Here is a 23438-nt window from a genome sequence, read left to right on the forward strand (position 1 = left end):
GCATAAATAGATTCCCCTTTTGATATTAACTGAGAGGCTCTTTTTGCTTTGTTTCAAGAATTTTTAAAAACTTATGTAACAAATTACCTACATATTGTGCTTTTATCTGTCTTTAATTATGGTTTATTTTCTTTCCCACCATCTAGTCACTGTATGGGTTCTTCTGGAAGCAGTTTGGGTCTCTAGAGGTGGTATCTGGATGCACGGTAGGGATGCTTCGCGAGGTCTATGATGGCGATGGTATAAAGCTCAGACGCCGCGAGTATTACACCATGCCGGGTTTCCGCAAGTATGAAAACGACACAGGCCACATTCTGGTGCAGTGGTCAGTGGGCAGCCCCTTCCACTTTGCCGGTTGGCACTGTTCCTGGTGCTTCTCACCCGAGGGGATCTACTTTAAACTGGTGTCAGCGCAGAACGGAGACTTCCCGAGGTGGGGCGACTACGAGGACAAGCGTGACCTCAACTACATCCGTGATCTTATCAGGACGGGGGGCTGGTTCGATGGTTCCCTCCAGGAATATCCTCCCGTAGACCCCAAAGAGCACATGTATGCCCCAAAGTACATGCTGGAGCACTATGATAGGTACCGCTACCTCCTGGAGAACCCTTACAACAAAGCGTCTAGACTGAGTGAGGGCTAGGAGTTCAGCAGGCAAAAGCTATGTGAAACAACAAGTAGGGCCTGAGTGAGGCTTCAACACTGACTTTTTGGGGGCTAAACGGTACTGATGAACTACATCTCCTATTGGTGAGGTGCTCATGTAACTTCATCAGGCAGCACCCATGATGCAGGGATTAAAAATCTCTTCAAAATAATTATTTTGGGTTCAAAAAAAGAAACTGAATCTCATCCGTCATGGATTTATAAAGAGATCATTGCGAGGATACAACCACTGGATAAACAAATCCCTCCCCTTTTTGGGGGAGGAGCCAAGCTATCTCTCTTTTTGTCACCCTGCCTCCGTCCTCCCTTTCCTCATCCGAGCCAATAAGCCTGCTGACTGAGAGCAAGAGAACTCTTTGAAAGCAATGAGAGGAAAATGTTGCGGCCATGTAGACCCTGTGGAGAAAAGAAAATTGGAAGTGAAGGATTGTTTGTTTTGTTTTGTTTCTGTCTGTTGATTTTAGTTTACTGACTGGATGACGATCCCTCTTCACTCTCCACCTCCAAATGTCTTCCTGTCATATTTGATGACCTCATTCCAGAACCAGACATTTGGATATTTTTTCTTTCTCGCGTATCAGTACAAAATGATAAACCGTATGTAAACCCAGCTGGAGTGTACCCATTGCCAAATGAAAAGGAATGACTTGATGGAGATGTTTCATTTCATTCTTGCACTCACTCTCATCCACATGCACCTTACTCCCCTCTGTATGTGTGTTTGTTTCAAAAAAGTGCGAGTGTTATCCATCTTTGTATCATTTTTTTTTCAAGGCTTTGGGGTGTGAATTAGGGACAGGATCTGTGAGAAGAAAAAGGAAGCAAGCAAGAATCATTACGGGAGAAGACAGGGAGACCAACAGCACAAGTGAGACGGAGAGAAACAGTGATGTGTTAGGTATAGAGCTTGAAAAGGTAGGAAAAGGAGGCTCTCTCGATGCCACCTTTCCCGCAACGTTGAGTGTTGCAGGGATGACTGTGCAGAATGTATGCTCCCCTCTGGCAGCTCTGAAGACATCATGGTCTATCGATGGCATACAAGACCGATGAAACTCGTCGTTATTGTTTGTCCAATGAGAACAACCGGGACCAGCTGGGGGAAAAGATCGGCCTTCAGTTTTTGTCTCTCGGTTTATCCAGCAGCTGAGATGAGGTGACTTTGTTTCCTTGGAAACTAAAATAGGAGATAGATGGGATGGTTGTTTTTAAAGATGAGTGGGAGGGTTCACGTCAGACGAAGAGTTGCAGCGTTCAGAAGAGGTCAACTTCGACTGTAGGTCCGCCTTCGTTAAATATTATTTTTTCCTGTCATCTGTCAATCACAGTCTATATGAAACTATTTTTCTGTCTCTTTTAAATTTGCTTTCCTTTAATTGCAGTACCTTTTTTTTTTTTTTTTTTTCCCTGTTTTGTTGTTTGTTTGCTCTTAATCGTGATCCAGAAGCATATATATTGTCTCCCTACAATTTATTTAAATTCTCTCCTTCTCTGTCTAAAAGGTTATAACCTCCAACTTTCCTTCACACTCTCAATCCATTTTGGATGTGTATCTAATTCCTCTTAATCCTCTCAAGTATCCCACCCTTTTTCAATAATAGGGTGTATTTATCATCTCTCTGTCTCATTTATATGCCCCCGTCTCAGGACAGAGCTGGGCAGGGTTACCAGGAACCATGATGATACCTTCCCTGTGCACACAGATCACAATCATCTAAACATTCGGGCATGAGTGCTCATGCCTCCCGCCTTCTCTGTGCCATAAGCGGCTGTTGATGTGGCTGAATGCCTAAATCCCCACCCGCATTGTTTGGCAGAAGTTTTTGGACAACTTAGTGAGCATATTTTCCCTCTGTGGGTGTGTGTCATGTGGGCTTGGTGTGTGGGGGCGGCTTGGTTATAGTCATGTCAAGGGCAAAGGAATGATATTATCAGAAGACTGTGAGGAAGGAATTAAATTAGCTAATGATGCAGCAGACAAGTACCAATCAAAGAGGGATTGTTTTCTTCTTTGATTATATATTGACAGCATCCACCATCTGCTTCTTCTAAGTCTCTGTGGGCTACTGTTTACCTCAGCTTCGGGCTAGATGCTGTTTCAGTGTAAATAGCTCCTCAAGAGAATATCAAGTTTTTGCAGAGGTGAATTGATAACTTTCTGAAGGATGATGATGGGACTGTGCTATGTGTGCTATGAAGCCTGAACGCAAAACTCTTTAGTTTTAATTTTACTTTGAAACAGGACAGTTGTGCAGAATAATTGAATACAGAATCCCTGGATGCTCTTCCTTTCCGTTTTCACCAAGCTTAAAGTGTATTTTACTGTTATGTTAAACTAAAGCTTTCTCAGTTATCATGTAGTCAATATGCAAAAACCTTTATATTTATCAGAGAATGAGTAACAGATTGGCACATTCCTGGACAGAATTTTTTTTTTACAATTTCAAAAGAAAACATGTAAAAATCAAATCACAAGCAAACATAAAGACGCTCTTATTTTCAACTATTGAAAAGCTCCTATTGTCACAGCATGGTAACGATAGACATGATAGGAATCCTGTAATTTGATTTATTCCATAGCACCATGTCCTAGTGGACGAATCCTATCTATCAAATACCACTTTAACGATAATAACTTTTATTTCTATGGCCCCTTTTCTAAGCAAGGTAACAAAGTATACAAAAACAAAAAAGATTAGAAGAAAGCAGTTATAATGAACAGATGGACAAAAAAAGATCAGTTCTCCGCTGGAAGGCCATCTTTAAAAAGATTCCCTTATAAGAATCAGGCATGCACCGATGCATTGGTTTGACATTGGTATCCTCTGATATCGGCTGTTTTGACAAGCATCTGCCCATCTGCAAATAATGTGGCATGAACTGATGTCTGTAGCTGATGTTGTATCAAATCAATTAAATGCTGGCATCTAGTACTCCTAACTACTGATTCGGAGAAAAGGCTTTTTATTGGGCAGAGCAAGTCACCTGTTGGACAAACTCTGATCTGTTTTCATCATCAAATGTGTAAGAAAATGTTGGCAGTGTGGGAGTCTTGCATCAAAAGAGGTGCTGAAAAAAACACTTGTATCGTCCATTGGCTTTCTAAATCCTATACAAAATAGTTTTTAGATAAAATGTAAAAGGTGTCACTTTAGTTGAAGTCGCTAACAGTGCTTAACACTAGAAGACAAAGGAGTTTATTTGAAAGTTTAGGTGACCATGCTGTGACAATGAATGCCTTTGGTTGTTCAGATAGTGAGTGAATTGGAGATTTCCTGTGATTTAAACCTTAGAATGTATGTTGAAGACCTAAAATTGAAGTCTGTATATCCGTCTTATGATCCATGAACAAGCTGGCTCTTCATTGGTTTGAGCTCAGAGTTGAAGACGTAGATTACCCAACAGGCCTCTGACAGTTGTGAGTCTGTGCTGTTGCTGCCTCGATGGCAACGTGGTCTGCGGCAGCAGCTGTTCGGGGTTTTGGTGTTGAGATCCAAACTACCGTCTAACCCCAGAGGGGCCACAAAGAAACGAGCTTGAAATAGGATTTGACATGAGGCAACATAAGAGACGACAACAATGGGGAATGAGATGCTTTTTTTTATATTAAATTTGATTTTCTACCCTTTAAAAAAAGATTGATAATGATTGATGTAGACAATAAGGGAACAGAGGATGGATTTTAAAGGGAAAGAGTTCTAGGTTAACTATAACCTTAAATTATTTAATTTGATGTCAAATACAACCCAAAATGTTTCTTGTTCTCTCCAAATGTAACAGCAGCATGCGCAGAGTAGACTCACTCTAACAGTAGAAAGAAAGTTTACCCTCTGATTTGCACACTGCTGCATGCAAAGAAAAATGTTTTTGCTTAATGGCCAAACGTCATCTGTAGCCACAGGGGTGTCTGTTCAATCCCATCAAGATGTGGGGTGTGTGTATGTGATTGTGTGTTTGTGTTCAAGCTCTGCCAAGAGGCATTAAGCAGAGTTAACTCCCAACTCTCTGCCTTCTGCAATCAGGCTGCACATCTGGTCAACTGCATGAGTGTGTGTGTGTGTGTGTGTGTGTGTGAGTGTTTCTGTATGTGTGGGTATGTGTGTTTGTGCATATCTGGATGTATGCTTTGCACTTTTTTGTGTGTATGTGCGCAACAGAGAAAGTGATTCAAGCCAGATAAGGGTGTCTGGCCCACTGAAAGACAAGCCAGGGCTACTTCACTCTGTCACTTTTCCCATTATTGCCATGGCAACAAACCTCTTGATGACTACCTGACATCCTCAACTCATCTACTGAGATAGGAGATCAATAGGATGAAATATGAGGAATAGTAGAGAGAGAATTATGAGAAAAATCATGAAAACAGTTTTGTTCCTTTTTTTTTTTTAATTTACCTATACAACCTACATTGAGTAAAAAAAAATGCAAAACCTCATTTGGTTTAACTGCTCAGTAAATGTCACAGCACTGCAGAAAAAGGACTATAATCACACACACGCAGCACACATTGTAAACCAGCACACACTTCTTTACTTTTTTATGTATTGTTAAAAGGGAACATTTGGCAAGAGGAGTGATAGGAATACATACAAACAAAAACATTTAAATCATAAACCAGGAATGAAACATGAATGGGATTATTTTTCTTGGCCTAAGCAAAGACAGAAAACAAAAAAAGGAGGGGGGACGATTCTACTTCAAATAAAGCCAAAACTTGATAAATGGAGCCTAAAAGTCCAAAAAGACACATTTCTGAAATAATCCTTCCATTGCTGTTTGTCATGACGCACTTATTGAATGAAGCATGGCTGTGACAAGAAGAAGGGGATGGAGGTAATCAGCTGGACAGAACAAACTTTGATTTTTCACTTTGATGAGGAAAAGCCATCACAGCCATGAAATGAAAACGCTCCAAATGTGTGGTGGCAGCTCATCATCCCAGTTAGAGAAAATCTATAAACCTGTGACAGTTAAAGTGAAAACGAGGCGGCGTTGTACGATTTAAGCATTGTGTGCTCCACCTCACTGGCTCATAATAACTGTAAATGTTTGATGGCCAAATGGGAGGCACTTCAGCAGAGGTTTTAAAACTTGAAGCTGGTGAAAGCCACCATATATTATGTCTATATAATATAGGGTCTTGTGTACAAAATTGTAAGCATATAAAATGTTTTTCACATGATACAAATGTTAAATACTATCATTTAACCTTTGGAAACTTGACTTGAAAAAAAACCACCCAGCTGCTAATAAACCGTCTATGTTCAGAGTAAGCTTCATCCATTAAGGATAAGGTCGTACTGGTCACTTCAGTCCCTAGCCTACATTGGGCCAGTGACATAACTGCAAAGCTATTCTGCGCCCCCAGATAAGAAAAAATTAAGTCAGATTTCTCACTCTACATTATATCATATAAATAAAGGCTCATTGATTTAATATATCTTACAAAGAAGAACTAAAAAGGTATGCTCCAGAGATTAAGATACTTCCTAAAGCACTTAAACCTACATTTCCCATGATGCAACCTAAAAGCCACTTTGTGATACACTTTCCCCTCTATCAAAATTCAATAACCCAAGTCATTCTAAAGGTTTTAAGATATTGATTCGTAGTTTCCATGTATTTCACACTGAGATAGCCTTGATGACATCAGAGTCATACGGGCCTCTTTTAATACATCCCAAAACTAGACAGCTTTGAAAACACAAAATAAGAACAGTCAGTCTAATGTGATCACAAACAGCCCCTTAATAGTGAGCCCTCCCACTTCTCAGCACACACTCTAACCATCAGCACATGTTAGGAGCATTCAGAATGCTTGTGTCTATGTGTGTATCCCACACAGATGTGTTTCTTTAGGGGTGTGTTTCTCCACACCATCTCAACCATCACCCCCCCATCTGTTGTTGTGCTTGGCAGAGTGACTGACTTGCTGCCTGTCTACACGGTTTTACATGCCTTCATGGCTCTGTCCCCCTGCCAGCCCTGTGGCCCCCACCGATTGATCTTTTCCAAGAAACATTAGAGTCGGGCCGGCCGGAAATCAAGGAGGGGGGTGTGGGGGTACGGAGAAAGGGGGGGTCATTTTACCAGGGTCCCTTAGAGAAGACTTTTTTTTCTGTGTCTCAAACTAAAGTCTGGAATGTGGAAAAACACGAAGAAAAGGTTGAACATTGAAGGCAGATAGTGATAGAGTTTTGAATCATACTTAAGCTTTAAATTAAGTACTAATTGGTTCCAACACACGCCTCCATTATTACCACAGCAACAGAAATGTGATGCTGTGTCGTCTTGGCTGTAAACATGTTGTTATTCTGTTTGTGTAAGCAATGGAAAGCATTCACATTCCTCAAGCTGAGCGATCACATTACTTCCAACAGCTGCAACGGTGTGTCACAACTGATACTACTTATCGCAAAACAAGTGCAGCTATTTAATCTTCTGGTTTGTGTTACAGAAAGTTCAGGGATAGATTTGTAAGGACAAGACAGAAAATATAATGTGAGTCAACTTTGTGGCAAACATTTTGAAGACTCTTGTGAACTCCCTCATCCAAAAGACGGGAATAGATTTTTACACTCGGTGCTTACAACATTGCAAAATGACACTTGGCAACTCTGTCTCCTAGAAAATATATATGTGTGTGACTAAACACTTTGTAGTTTAAAGAAAAAAACACCCTTATGGACTATGCTAGACTTGAAGGGCGGATCTGTGACATTCCAGTTCACATACAGTCCTGTATTTGTAGTTTTTGTTAAGGTACTGGAAATATTGCAGGCTTGTCTTGTTTCAGATACAACCACACAAAATTAGTCAATTTAATGTAAGTACATGGTGAATCATAAAACTTCCCTTTTTGGTGGAAAAACGATTTAAATAAATAATTCAACTGAAGCATTCATTATCAACATTTTCTAGACTTGCCAGCCATATGAATTTACATTTTTCATTATGTTTATTGTAAATGTAATCAGGTCAGTATTTTGTGTTCAAGAGTTTTACTCTTGTACATTCGCTGCATATGTAATTTTTAAGAGACAGCGTGTTATTTAGACAAAAGACATTATATTCACTTCTATTGTATTCTAGTGGTGGCAAATATTAGAAAAACTGGCACATCAGTCCAAAAGTATTTGCATGTGTGGACACCATTAGAGGTAAGCGTATTCATCTGGGGGTTTTTTTGAGTGCAAAACAGGAAACCTCACAAAGTTGGATCACTCCACTGAGAACTAAAACCTTATTCTTGTGTATGTGTCTTTAATGAGTAAGAGTTGGGCATTGTCCAATTTTCTTTAATAAAGCTGCCGTCTTGTTTAGAAGTAGGGGTGGAAAATAATTTGCCCTATCACACATTGAAATGGGTTCTAATTCAGGAAGAAAAGATTTGGATTAAGCAGCAGTTTAGAAGCAGCAGGGAGATGAAACAGAAAAACATGAACATGAAATGATGAGAGGATTTTGCCTCCTCTGTAAACATGTCATGCTAAGTCTGATGTATGCATTTGGTATTTATAGCAACATAAAAGAGATGTATGTATTTGTGAGTCAGAAGTCACAACCATTCTGAATCCAGGACAGATTCTTGGCTTCAGGGGTCTGTGCGGGACAATTCTGCTCCACAAGTCCGTATGTTGTGACAAGGCAGATCAAATAGATGAGAGTTAGTGTGGTGCTGCAGAGACAGATGGATGCAGTGACACAAACATGCATGAAACGGGCAGGCTGACACCTGGCTGCAGATCAAATGCCACCAGAATCTGGAGGAAAGCGATCAGTGTTTGATTGTGTTGAGCTATGAGACTGAACATACAGTGTGTGGACAAACCTAACAACATAATTTTGCCTAGTTTTTAGTTTTAGGCTTGATTTCCATGGTGAACTCATGGACTGTATAACAAGATGGACAGTGCATCTCCAACTCCTCCGTTCTACAAAAGTGAAGTGAAGTGAAGTGAAGGGACAGGCACTTCATATTTAGCATTTGGAGCCAGAGGCTGCACTGTATGGATCGGCATGAAGAGCCTTGGTATTGACATCACTACACTTTCACTACGAAAACAAATTTAACTTACAGATAAACTGGCCAAGATCCCTCAGATCAGTACAGTCCACAGCAGAATAGATTCTTGTGTCGGACTGAAACAAACCATTACAGTAATTGCAGTTCAATGACTGGTGTTAGTGGTTGTAATGTTCCTCTTTCATTGATCTTCTACTCTGTTAATACGGTGCACAAAGCGCTGCAGGAGCAGCATCAAATCACATAATTCAGCTTTATAATAACTTTAACCACGAATGCAGTTTTGAGAAAAGTAAATATGCAAGTGTTAGTTAATCTATTAACATAGGGGAGTCAAGATTTATGATCTATACTGCAGAAGTGGGAGCTTTAAATATGTTGGCTTCACTTCAGACACATAGTTTCACTGTCCATTCGTTATACAGTCTATGGGCTAAACCAAGACGTGTCATATATTTTCCACAATTCGATCAAACAAAACTAGTTCTCTTTAATGCCCCCTGACTTTTTAAAGCTATTTGTGAAGTACTTAACCTCAGACATTTCCAAAAATATTTCCCCATCACATGAGTGTGCTCTGTCACAATTGTGGTGAAGTCCCAGAGAGGTTGGGGAGATGAGCACAGAGCATTGTGTCATTCTTAAATGTTGCTTGTGAGTGGGCAGAGGGCCATCCAACCATTTCATTGGGTCAGATTATTTATTTAAATTTATTTTTCCAAGCATTTCAATGTTTTGAAGTGAGGATGAAAAGAAACTGCAAAAATTACCTTCACATAACATTTCTTACCCTTTCTTTAATGGATCTTATCTGGATGTTTTAGTCACATTTCAGGAATCAGAATTTACCAACAGTGGCCAAACACCAAAAAAAACATCTTCTGATTCTAAATCCTAATCTGTGCACAGAATCACTATCCTCTTGAAACCAGCTAGAAAGCAAAGAGGGAATAAAAGCAATTTCAAATGTAAATAGAAAGATCTTTCACAACCGCAGAAAACGGTGTGTTTATTTGAGATCCCTTCAGTTATAATACGAAGCTGGTTGTGAAGATATTTTCAAGGCCTTTGAGGGGGCTCCATATTTCAGACTGTGTCTAACTTTGTGGTCACAGTTTGGGGAAGGCCCTTTCCTGTTTTTTGCCCCTGAGGCCATAAATGAGGTCCATAGAGAGATAATTTCCCTAGTTTGGTGTGGAAAACCTTGGCTTGCACAAAGCCTTGACCTCAATCTAAGCCAACACCTCTGGGGTAAATTAATAAAGGCTCTTGTGGGAGAAAATTGCTGCGGCCTTGTGGAAATCCCTGCAAAAAAAAAAAAATTGTCAGCTTTGAAAGTTTTAGAATGTAATGAGATGTTTATGATCACACATTGGTGTCATTTTCAGGTGTGTCCAGATTCGAGTCGGTGAACTGTTTTTATTTCCGTATTTAAATTTTTCTGTGCCTGTGTGTGTGATCTACTTTGAAACTGGAGCTCATTATCCCTGCAATGCTCTGAAACTCGTCGTCCCTCAGCTGCCTGACCTGAACAGAAACTGAGGCATAGAGAGAGAGAGAGAGAGAGAGAGAGAGCGAGAAAGAGGGGGTGGCAGGGTCAGACAGAGGCATAAGAAGGGAAGAATAAGAAGTTAAAAAAGGAGGGGAGAGCGAGAGAGAGAGCCTCCAGAGGGGATTCGATTCCCCTGCAATATGAAACAGAAACAGAGATGGAGAGAGAGAAAAATCGACTGATCTTACAATCACAGACATCACTCTTGGTTTTGCACTTTTTGCTTTTTTTGTGAAGTCAATCAATGTGTCTTTGCTTTTCTTTTTTTTGCTTTTTTTTTTAAGTTTTGATTTTGGTGAAAGTCTGAGAAACATGGAGGGGGACTGGGGTGTTTTTTTCTTCTCTGTTTTTCTATTTAACTTTGTTTTTGTCCTTTTTTTGTAACTTGGTCCACTTGGCAGCTTGATATTTAATGTCTTTTTAAGGCGGTGTATGTGAGTGAATGTTTTTGTGTGTGGGCTCGTAAGCACTGTCTCAGCCTACTGTTAGAATAGACTTCCACTCCACCTCACACATCTCTTACCTCCTTCAAAGCCATGAAAAAGGGGACTTCATATTGTGGTGGCCATGTTTGTTTTTCTCTCTGTAACTGTTTGTTGTTCAGATGACATCATGGTTTCCTTGTGACTTTTTCAGCATCACAGAACCACTTCTTCAAAAGTTGCTCCTTGTTTGAAATGTTTGAAGGGATTTTGATGATTTTGATCACCTTCACACACAAACAAAAACAAAAACACACACAAACAGTATAGCCTCTTTTTATTACTGTGCTCTGATTGTGTCCTCCGCTCATCACACAATCACACTACTGTAGCCGCTCTGTTTGTGCCCTCGCTGTTATGTGATCGCTATGAAGGCTTGCCATTGTGCCACCAAAAAAAAAACAATTTTGTCGTTTCTCAGCCACTTAGAACCGGTTTGGGCCAGAGCCCGAGAGGAACGCGGAGAAAAAAAAAAGTTATTTAAGCCCTTATCTTTTGTTTTATGTTTGGCGGCTGTCTGACTGCAAACTGATGCTGGTTTGATTCTTTTTTTTTGGTTATTCCCCATCTTTTCCTCACCCTTTACTATTGATATCCACTGTTTAAGAAAATACTTTTTGCAGCTTAAAAACTGAAACATTCTGCCTGCAAAACTATGAATTGCACCTTAATGGAGTTTTTTTTTTTTTTTTTGCTTACCTAAAAATATCTAATAACGGAGGATGTATTGGATTATTTTTACTTGTGATAAAAGATGTAACTGTAAATGAGTCAGGCATTGTATTGTGTCTTCAAACAGGGTTATGATTTTGCTTGTTAATGTCTGTTGTTTTCATAATTGATTCATTCACTGGTGTTTGTTGTGGGACGGCTTCATTAAGCAACTTCTGAAATGAAGCCTCATACTGTTGAACATGTAAACTGACCTTTCTACATAAAACAACAACTTCTGAGGTTCAAATATTGTTAAAAATTATCATTTATCTCAATATTTGATGCCATCTATCTTAAAGTAGTTGTCCTTAAACATTTATCTTTCAGGAAGCCCTTTGAATAAAAACAACTTTTAAGGCTTGAACCAGAAACAAGTTTGGTGTGACTAACACTCTATTTTCTGCTGCTTAATGAAGCTTATTACACACACACACACACACACACACACACACACACACACACACACACACACACACACACACACACACACACACACACAGTGACCACTAGGGGGCATCCTGGTTATTCCATAACATGAAAACAAAAACACAAACACTGATGCTGCCTTCCGTCCATCTTGTCCTTGAAAAAGGACAAATAACTGACATGAAGACCATGTTGCATAAACACATGCAGTTTTTTTTACACACTCACACACATCAACAGTACAGCCTTGACAGACGACTGGCATCGGGCATGGTGCTGCCACCCGGTCTCATGTCCCCGGGGCAGAGTGCTGTCTGCAGCCAATTAACCAACAGGGCCGGTTGCCAGGTCCATATCCATCTAATCCTCTCCTCCCTCCTGCCATGTTGCCAGATTTAGACCTCCACTTTTTTACACTGCCTTTTGTTGTATTGAAACATATAAAAACGTTTACAGGACTGGGTTTGGGTATGTTTTTTTTAGTTGACCTAAATGATCTGATCTGTCTTTATCTACTTGTGCAAACACCTGACGTATAAAAAACAGTCCGATTTTTGTAAGCATTTTAAACATGTTTGTTGAAGCTGTCAGGAGACGACATAGCAGGAAAAAAATAAAACGTTTCTTTTGATTTTGGCGCCAAAGCTACATGAGTACATCCTATTCCTGAGACATTGTGTAAGACCACAACCTGTATCCCCTGCCTCCCTCTGTCCCCATGCACTGATAATGATTGTAAATGGTGGCATAGTTTTATTTTTTTATATTATTGTTAGGGCTTCATTGTTTCTGGGATCTTTTATTATTTTGTGATTTTATTTTGAAATTGTTTGATGGGTCTCTTTAACTTCTTTGTGGGAGAGTGTGTGTGTATGTAATGTAGCTTACTGAATGTGTGTGAGATTGAGAGAATACGGAAAGGTTGGTTATGTCTGGGTTTTGTGGCTCGGTGTTCAGCTCCTAATGCACAACAGCCCTTTGCCTGTCTTCATCATTGTGCCAGTGTGTGTTCAGATGTTCCCTCGCCTCTGCATCCGCTCATCCAAATGAAAGACAGAGAGCAAGAGAGAGTGAGAGATAAAGGGAGGAAGAGGCAGCAGAGGGCATTTTCCCTCAGTGGAAAATACACAACTGAGAAAAGATACTTTTGAAAAAAGGATATTTTTCTCCTCTGCGGGGTCACAAAGAAGAGTGTACATTTCTAAGTTAATTGAAAATGATGAATAAAAAAACTCATTTGTTCTCTATATGAATGGCTGTATGTTAACCATGAACAAAAAGTAATGAGTTCTATGACAAAGACATATAATAAATTAATTTGAAAATTTTAATACAGCTTTAGGTGTGTTTATTTAATGCATCAGTTGTGTTTTTGTGTATGTGTGCATGTGTGCGCACAGTGTGTCTAAAATGCAGTAATTTGCATCATCTGTCCCTTGTGTCACTAGAGGGCAGCACTGCAACACACATCATTAAATATTATGATGCTTCAATGTGCAAAGAAAAAAAACAAATCTACAGACAATATTTAAAAATGTTATTTTTGCGTATTACAGGTCATACTTTGAGCATTACAAAAATGTGTAGCATTAAAAACACAACTTCTATTCATAGCTTACAAATATGCAATGTGTCACCGTTCGTCAAAAACAATGGAGGACCCAAATACAGAAACTAAAGAATTTATTTCACTAAAAAGGCAAACAAAGGCTTACGCTGTAAATGTCCAGGTATCAATCTAGGTTCAAAGAAAAGTCAAAATGGCAAAACAACAAGGAGAAGTTTAAGGGATGACACATGACAAGAGGGGAGAAACCAGACAAAGGGAGGAAGTAAGACAAGACGAGAAACACTGGGGACAAGTTCTACAAAATAAAACAGGAAACACTAAAGACAAGACTAGGAAACATTAAAATAAAGAAACACACAAGAGAAACAAGCAACGACATGGAAGAATAAGACAAAATAAAACAAGAAAGGAAATCTATACTCTCCAAATATACAAATCTAAACGAGACCAAATCATGACATCATGTTGTGAACCTTGGCTTTCCGCGGCTCCCTGGGATGTGCTGTTAGCTGCTGCACACCCATAGTTGATAGTTTGGCCTTGCTTTTTATCACTGATATGGAATTCTAAAACTGAGCCAAGGTAATAGAGAACATTGTACTTGTCTCCTTGGACATATCTGAAAAACACTATAATTTAGCTTAAACAGTGTAGAGAGGGATTACATATCTGCTAAAGAGGAAAAAAATATTCTGTGGGTAAGACCATCAAACTAAATACAACAAGAGCAATGTGAGAAAAAAACACATGCACACTAAAGACCTTAGTCCATGATATGAGATAGAGTTAATGTCCATTTTGAGTGCCAGTTCAGTCATAAAGGAGCAGGGTGTAACAGCTCCCAGCCCAGTCACACACACGAACAAGCGCACGCACCACTAATGTTCTGCTGCTGTTTTCTTGTGTCCTGGAGACAAAGAAGAACAAACAAAAAGATCCTAAATATTTTTAATGAGCACACACATTAAGAAAATGTAAACAGCTGCATTCATAAAGATATGGGACAGGCGTATGAGAGCAGAAATAGATACAGAAATATGCACACTGATAAAAACAGGTAAATATGAATGCTGCCAGGTGATCATGGAGAACAATCAGGTGATATTATATGGATTAACTGGTTGTTTATCCACATAATGGCATTTGGTTTTTCCCATTTGAGATAAGCAGCATTAATGTTAAAGTGACTTCTTGTAAAACAGTGTCAGAGTTTGCTTAATAGTCACACATTAGTCCACCCAAAAAACACGAATGACACATCTTTCACAAAATCTTTCTCTGGATATGGAGGCTGAATCATGTTGTTTTAGGTCAATCTGACTCAGTATTCCCTCTTGTTCCCTCACCAGGCCAAACTATCAGCTTGCAAATGACACAACATATTATATGGCATTACAATGGTGCCCATTAGAGCTCTATAGCCTCTAATGGGAAGTAAATTAAAAGGAATGAACCTGATCAATTTGCACATGCAACCTTCTTTAAAGAGCCCTCATAGAAGTATGCTGTAGAGACAGAAAACATGTAATGAAACACGTTGAAATAAAATGAGTTGAGCTAGAGTATGATATAATGTAAGCAAAGAGTGACACCTGTTGCCCAGAGATTGAAATCTGACACTGGAAATTAAAACATGTTGGCTTACATACTTTCTGACCTTAAAGTTATATTTGCACACTGAAATTGTAATTAAATGCATGAGCACATTAATTTCTAAACTAGCAAACATCATACTACCATGATCCAGCTTAAACATAAGATCCACTGAATCATTAAAAATGTTAGGTTCCTGGACTGGGCCACTCAAAATGGTCTTTTATGTGCTTCCTTTATAACCAAATAAATGTGTCAGCTATCATTTGGACCATAAGCAATGGCATATTGATAAAGAAGAAATGTTACAAATTATATGTTTGTTTACAAGCACTTTCTCTTACTTTACCACCTGAGACTACTTTGCCACTTTACCCCGAGAAGTTAAAAAAGGTATTACTGCAGCCAAAACTTCAGGATGTTGATTGTGCTTTTTTAACTTTTTTTGCGTTGGAAAACTGTTAAAACATAACTGTGTGTGTACACATTTCTAAGTAATTCCCCTTAACAGAAAGATTACATCTTACAAAAAAAATGTATTTTTTTGTTTTGTATTGTCATTTTCTTTAGGCTGTATATTATGTCCTTTTACTATTATTATTACTTCTTCTTTACACGCAGAATGGAAAAAAGCTATTCAAATGGAGAATGGGTATTTCAATCCACAAGTAACTAACTGATAAATCACTTTTTGTTCCATAAAACACAAGGCATGGCACCTGAACTACATTTACTTTGACTAAAAATGAGTAATTCATGGAATGAAACAGAGAAACACTTTGATTTGAGACATGGTTTATGCTCATTACCTCTGGTTGCAGAAAGTTTCCAGTGCTTTTAAGGACAATTCACAACATCACTGTTTAGTTCTCTCTGTCCTTCATCTAAATAGGCCCCTATTTGTTTTTATTACACGTCATAAAGTGTAAATCACAGTCTCACTAGTTTATTGAAATCTTCTGAGCCTGTTTATCTTAAACGTTCCATTAAACCATCTGCTGAAAGTCTCCTCTTCAGCCCAAAGCTATAATCCATCATGCAGAATTCAGCAGGGATGTGTTGACTCTGATCACTGACAGAAACTTCCTTCTCAGGTAGCATTTGAATTACAACACTGGTGTATTTTTAATCTGAGGATCAAGTCATAGTTTGCAGAGATTTTTACAAGAGCAACATTGTTGACATTCAAATAGTAAGGCATATTTTCACATCCATTCTGAACGTATGAGGAAAAATTTATTTTTTTCTGAATATTAGCAAAGCCTGATTCTTTTTGGATTGGATAAAACTATGTAAACTATACATGATTATAAACTATGGATACTATATATTTACTAAAGCTGGAAAAGGGAGTATTTCCCTTTTCTTCAAAGCCTTTGTTAGTTTTTGTTTGACTTTATTCCACCACTTTACATCAATAATATTGGTTTCCTGTCAGTAATAATCATAAAGTTAATCACCTTGTGACATCATATTTGAGTTTTTCTTAAATGCTGAGGACTCACCCTGCCATCTGAGCAGCTGGTAACCTCACATTAAATGTTCAGAAGAACTTTACAAATGTTATGTATAGAGAACAAATATTGAAAATAAAATGCACTGTGATGCAAATATTATTTAAAGACATAAATGGCTCCAATGTGCCAAATAAATAAAGACCCTGAAGGGAAGTAGATGGACTGTCTTCCAGATCAGCTGCAGCATGTGAAATTCTTGTAATTTGTATATTCTCAACATAAAAAACAATGTATGGTTGAGAGTGCATTGTTAGTTGTAAGCTTACTTTACGTTTCACAACTTCAAACTGTTGCCTGTTATTGAAGTTATTTTTATGTATTAGAGGAGCATCAGAAACTATTGTGAATTTACTATAATGGAAACGCTCAACTTGGTTTTAAATGTCTCTATAATGCTTTGAAGAAATGAATAGCAAGTACTACATGCAGTTCATTCTAATTATAGCCTTAAACTTATTAAGATGGGATACCAAAGGGCTTAGTTATTGCTTGATGAATGAACTTGTAATTAAAAACTGAAAAAAAAGTGTGAGGCTTAGCAAATGGGAAAAGTCAGTGTCACAGATTAGAGGGTGCTGATGACGGACAGGTCTTGGGTCTATGACTTGGATGAGTGGCTTTAGTTTAGATGATACAACACGCCCTCCACCGAAAGAGACATGATATTTAGTCTTCTTACACCATCTTATCTTTTAACAAGTGCACTTCTCTTAGGGGTCACATGCTTTATCGCAGAATTTTGGCTTCTAATTCAGAACCCATGGGTATCATCTGCTTTCTACCCATGCAACATGCTGAAATGGTCTGTTTGGTTAGGGGAAGTTCAGAAGCAATTACCATCTTGGTTTTATATTGAATTGAATCCCCAGTGTCCCTGTGTTGTTTGACAAATTCATCATCCCCTGACTGCCACTCTTTCCATGCTGTCTTTCTTGATCTCTTTCTGTCACCCAGAACTGTTGCTATGAGAGTCTAATATAACTACAGATAGATTTACATATTTTTGATGTATGTTGTATTAGTGTGATGCAGACACTGAACAGAACCATATTCATCTGTATCAAACACAGCTGTCAAAGCCTATAATATTTGAGAACTCTGTCTGCAGTAAATCAGTTGTGTTCTTAATGCAGATAGTTGTAATTTCAGGTGGAATTATTTACTTCATTTTACAAATTTACAACAAACTAAAAAAGGCAAGTCCTTCCTTTTTAGTAAGTAAAAATAAACAACCAACAATAGTTAAAGTGACTTTAAGTCATGCAGCACTCAACATTTGTTTACTTACTCTGCTGATCAATCCTACATTGCCTGCTATCCCACAATGCCTTGAGTGTGGATTCCCTGGATCCCCCATTGCATGATGCTTAATAAATAATTAGTCGGTAAACCCCTCTCTTCTACAATACATCGTCTAGAATTCACCTCTGTTTACCAAAAGATCGAGAAGAAATGCTTCAAAAGAGAGAGAAATCAGGCTGGAGAGAGCCAGAGGCCGTGTATGCCAGCGTTAATGATAATAACTCAAACAAACCTGCAGGTTGAAAACTCTGCAGAGCTTAATGGCAAACATTAGACTGCCTCAGGATGTATGGACGGGTATTGCTCCTGTATTGCATGGTGCTTTCTCTCTCTCTCTCTTTCTTGCTTGTTTGTGCGTGTGTGTGTGTGTGTGTGTGTGTGTGTGCGTGTGCGCGTGTGTGTGTGTGTGTGCGTGTGCGCGTGTGTGTGCGTGTGCATGTGCGCGCGCGCGCGTGTGTGTGTGACTCAAACAGCGTCAGGCTAACTAGGGCAAACCACTCTGTAATTTGCAACCCAAAAAAAGCCAGACAGGGCGTCATTTTTTGTGTGCGTGTGTATGCGTGTGTGTGTGTGCATGGAGAAAGGGTTACCTGCAGGCTTGTATGTCTGTGTACAACTGTGTAGTGATGGGGTTGGTACAGTTTTGCGACAGCCTCAGCAGGACATGTGAGCAGTGTAGAGGCCCTAGTTTACTGTTTATGTTGTCCTCCTTCACTGACGACAACAACAACAACATCAACAACAGTAAACATGGTCAAAAGTCCTTACAGGTGTAAAACGTTAATTGTAGTACTTCAGAAATGTATTTATTTTTAACCATTCAAAAGGTCAATAATAACAAATAAAAAGTTAGACAGCATGCCTGAAAAGTCCAGATAAGATTTTTATGAAATAAAATAGCAAAGGAGGTTATGACATCCTCTGACACCAAACCAGCCCACGAATCATAGTTCCATTTTCTGCATCAGCAGTTGAATATTTCTTTTCCACTTTGCTAAATCAAGACATGGCAGGTTCTAACAGGAGCCAAAATGACCTTTAAAATGTATGCAAATGAGGACACAAGGTAAAGCCATACTGCGCAAAACTATCATTTGCTGTTAAAAAAATGGGACTCAAAGTTTGTTCAAGCATAAATATCCTCATTTGACCCATATATACTGTAAAACTCTGGCAGACTCTGATAAGGGAAATGTCTTCAGGTATCATTAAGAGAATCAGCTCACTCTTTCCCAGCTCCACACCACACACCATGCACGCAGCAGATAAGAGTTTCATACCTGAGGCATGTGCATTTTGTTCTTTGGCCATGAGAGAACATCAGGGCAGATCAGGGCCTGGATCAGAGGAGAACCTTCTCAGTCTGCTGGAGGATTGCCCTGTCAGCTGCCTTCCCCGGCTCAAAAGAACACACAGCCAAATTAGTCCTCTGATAGAGAGATAAGGCAGTGTGAGGAGGTTTGTCTTTTGTACATTTACATCTTTTGCTCCCCCCTACCTGTCTGAGCTCCTCCACTGGCACACTCTCGACACAACCCCCACCCCCACCCCCCCCCCCAGTCCCCTGTCCCCCGTCCCCCATCCCCCTCCCACAGCCTACTACGACCTACAAATGGAAAAGACAGCATCAGTGAGAAGTTGGATTATTATTATGAAGCACACTGCTTAAACAGCCTATGACTTCATCATGGTGAAAGATAAGTTCCACTATTAACAGACAGCAGAAGGAGAATTTTGTCCATATGGGGCACTGGAAATATCATCATTGTGTCCCTCAGAAATACAACATCCAACATCCCTTACATATGAACTAAAGAGCATCAACTGTACAGTAGTGAAACTGTGGACTTTACATTCTGTAGTTAAAACTTTTAATGATGTTCTGAACAGCTCTCGCTGCCTCTGTCCTCCATTGACCTGCCTGCTCTGCTGGCTCACAACAAGATTTCACCTCAGACCGGAATCTGCTCCTCTTTGCTCAACTCACGACCTTCACCGCAAAATAAAATAAAACCAACAGAGCATGGAGCTGTGTCTGGCAGGGCCATGCACCTCCTCCACGCCACTCATTTTAGACTAACCTCGCAGAAGTCTGGCAGTTCTCTCCATTACTCAATTATTAGGCACAGAGGCATTTATGGGGGAAATAGAGAAGAGTAAGTGATGTGGGAGGGACAGAAACACCGCAATGGAAAATGTTAAAAGGACCCGTTGAAGCAGCAGTTGTTTCATAATATCCACAGTCACTTTTAATGGATTAAGACGCGATTACAGAGATATGGACTAGACCCCTAAAGTTAAACCTTTAAACTACTGCAATTAAATACTGAATTTAGGAAGATTTTTTCTGGGATTAGGCATCATAAAAGTAATATTAGACGTATAATAGATACCTCTTTTAAATTATCCACTGTGTCCACACTAAACTAGTAAGTAGTGGCAAACAGTTTATAACAGTGTTATAATCCTTCGTCTTGCTTTCATTTTACACATGGTGACTGAATTTATAGCCTACTTGTGCTCTTATTTGTACAACTCTTCAATACAACTTGCCAAGAAATCATTGCTTTCGGGCTGTCAAATTTAAGAAAAAGAAAAAGTAGAAGGAAATAAAATACATCTGCAGACTTGTAGCAACATGAAACTCCAAATGACCTCAATACATCTTTATTAAGTAACACACACAGAGACACAGTTACTCACTGGTGTGTTCACGCTGTCTAAGAATGGTATAACTCTCCAGCCCTCGTAAATGATGTTGCTTTCTTTGGAGAGCGTTTTAAAGGTTAGCTGTCTCTCTCTAAGCACCACTGCTATTCATGCAATAGATTGTAGATATAGAAACTGTAGATTGTTAAGGTTTGCATGCTGGCATTTTCTGTTTGTTGTAATGTTTCAGTGTTACTGTGTTGTGTCTTCTGATCTGCCCAACATACTTTTATTTGACCTTTTTATAGGCTATTACTTTTTCTGTTCCAGTTGCTCATTTTCTCCTACCTGTTTTTCTTTTCCTTACCCTTTTTTCCTCTCTATCCACCAGCCGCCGTCTGACAGATGAGTGTGGTCAGAGGTCGTGTGGTTGTAATTAGGAGAGGGCTGCCTCGGCAATCTTCCTGCTTCCTGTTTCTAATCTATGAGAAAACAGGCTTCACTTAAGTCAGCCCCGAAAACAGCTGTTAGCTGTGGGGCATAGCCTTCAAACTCAGAAAAGCTAAATAAAACTGTCTTTGACTTGTCTTCCCTGTCTCATAACATTTATCAAATCCTTCCCTTCACCACGTCAGCTTCCGGCCTGATCAGTTACATAACTGCTGGAGTCTAAAGGCCTCAGAGTGCTCACAAAGTATAGATACTTTACTGCTGAATAAACATTATCTACTCATATTTACAGCAAATGTTTCATTTTTTATGGAAGAAAGAAAAAGGTAAGTTAATGTTGGGTGTTTTCTAAAAAGATCAGAGGTTATAAGCCCTTTAGACCCTCACCCCTTTTTTTACTACAACCATAATTATGTTGTCTGTTTTCAGTGTTTTAAAATTTGCTTTACACGTGGTTCATATTATCCAGGGGAAATCTGTGTGCAGGATCCAGCCTTTTTGTTTTTTTCAAGGAAGTTTAGTTGGTGTAGAGAGTGCTGCACTTACAGCCTGTAAAAACAGTAAAGGACTTCAAAATCTTGGCTGAAGTCCATTAACTGAATGGCCTGGAGATACAAGCACAAACACATTTTTCTTGGCCTGTATAGAGTAAAGATCCTTTAAAAAAAAACGTTTTCATGCTTTTGGTCAAATATGGCTAAAATGTCAATGAAATGAGGCAAAAATCTGAACCTTAGATACCTGTTTTTATACTTCTTCTGAAAATAATGGTGATCTCAATACAACAATGCTGATCAGCATAGACTGTATAAAACAAGGACATAGTCTCAGTGACGTCACCGACTTGTTTCTGAAGTTGCCTTATGATGCTTTTTAATAAAACTGGTTACGATAACTTCAGTTAATTATTAATGGAATTCACTGATGAACTGCTAACATCTTTTTCAATACGGTTAACAAGTTACATTTTTTAACAGTGACCACCTCTGTTTATTTCTAAGAATGGTATTATTAAAATTCATCTAACTTTTGTAGAAAATGGAAGCACTCAGAAGATCCTTGCGAAAGTATAAACCATGCATGTGTGAGGATATTTAATACCCAAGAAGCCCAAAGGATCACTGTACGTTGAGTGTGCACACAAGGTAATATCTTGACTTCAGGGGCTCTGTAGTTTCTTATATTTTGTCCAACATCTAGTCATTTTCTTTCACAAAAATTGCTTTTGAAATTGAAATCTTTGAGTTTAAAGACTTTTACATATTTTCCTGAACACTTAACTCCTTCATTTCACTAGTGAGTAAATATTCTGTCATGTACAACAAACATAAGCAAGTTAAACTCAAACTAGGCTGACCAGCTCGCCGTGCATGTTGGAGCAGCGTAACTAGTCCAAGCTGATGATCCAGGAAACTATTCAGATGTCTTGCTTTGTTTCCCAACAGAGCTTTTCAGATTCCCACTCAAGGCTTAAAGTATTTACAACGCTGCAGTCTGCTTTCCTCTAGCAAAGTTCTCCCTGAGGACAGCATTACAGCTAATGGGAGGGATATGGCTGAACAGATGGAGCTGGCCCGCTGCTGGATCAGTCCCTGTCTCTGTGAGTTTGGGATGAGTTCCTGTTTGCTAGTTTATTTATTTACTTTGGAGACTTAGCCAACTTTTGGACTTAATTCTGAAATACTATTTCCCTCGTAGGGCTAAGTGGATTAATTGCATGCCAAGTCTTAAGCTGGATGGTGTCATTTGTAATGAATTAGAAAGCAAAGGAGAATTTCCCTGAGAAATATGACGATCTGTTTGTTTGGGTTGAAAAATAGGTGATATTTAACATTTAGTCAATAATCGTGTGTCCAACCGTCGTGGTCCATCACCGGTGGCTGCCAGTTGTGCCAGATCACTCTGCTCAGCTTCAAATATTCACTTGCTGAATATGTGAAACCCAACACATGACAAAAACAATGATTGAGTTAAGAGTTACGTTCTTGTAGTGTGTGGAGAGCAACCATATGACCAAAACAGCATACCGCACACTAACAGACTCCATTTACCAACAAGAAAAGAAAAAAGTCAAACTAATGATGTAGTCCTGGAGACTGCATACACATGCATGTTAAAGCCAAGCTGGTGGAAAGGAAAAGTTGTTCTTCAGTCAGCCCGCTTTCCAGTTGGTTATCATTTTGATTAGAGTGATTGCTCGGCTGTCTAGGTTCCCCCCACACAACAGGAGAATGCATCATAAATATAAATTTAGGATATGAATCGGTGCTGCCCCAACATTTTTCTGAGCAGATAAGATCCCTCTAAACAAAAACAAAAAGCAGAAATAGAGACCAAATAAGTCAGGCATTAGCAATGCCCTCAAGGCTGTATTTGATGGGGAGAGTCACGTGTCAGAGTAGTTTACAAATGGAGCCAGGATCTGATTTGTAAATAGACACTGGAATTAGGCACTCTGTTGATTTGATAGCTGGAGGAGAAAATATTTGATTT

The 23438-nt window shown here is 39.1% G+C and overlaps 1 protein-coding gene and 1 long non-coding RNA gene across 3 annotated transcripts in view; one reads left to right on the forward strand and one right to left on the reverse strand.

Annotated features, from left to right (window-relative positions):
* mgat3b (beta-1,4-mannosyl-glycoprotein 4-beta-N-acetylglucosaminyltransferase b) overlaps nt 1-13195 on the forward strand; it is an 82024-nt gene extending 68829 nt beyond the window's left edge. For both annotated transcript variants that reach the window (XM_065955524.1, XM_065955522.1), the window contains exon 5: nt 147-13195. In XM_065955524.1, the coding sequence (XP_065811596.1) occupies nt 147-644 (498 nt within the window). In that variant the 3' untranslated portion in view covers nt 645-13195. The remainder of the gene's footprint in view (nt 1-146) is intronic.
* A 335-nt stretch (nt 13196-13530) lies between these two features.
* LOC136179352 (uncharacterized) lies at nt 13531-20848 on the reverse strand. The gene is made up of 2 exons (XR_010666491.1): nt 19127-20848; nt 13531-14341 (listed from the first exon to the last, which is right to left on the reverse strand). It is a non-coding gene; the product is annotated as an uncharacterized lncRNA (long non-coding RNA).
* Nucleotides 20849-23438: the final 2590 nt, after the last annotated feature.

Source organism: Labrus bergylta, chromosome 1 (genome assembly GCF_963930695.1).
Source record: "Labrus bergylta chromosome 1, fLabBer1.1, whole genome shotgun sequence".
Lineage (NCBI taxonomy): Eukaryota > Metazoa > Chordata > Actinopteri > Labriformes > Labridae > Labrus > Labrus bergylta.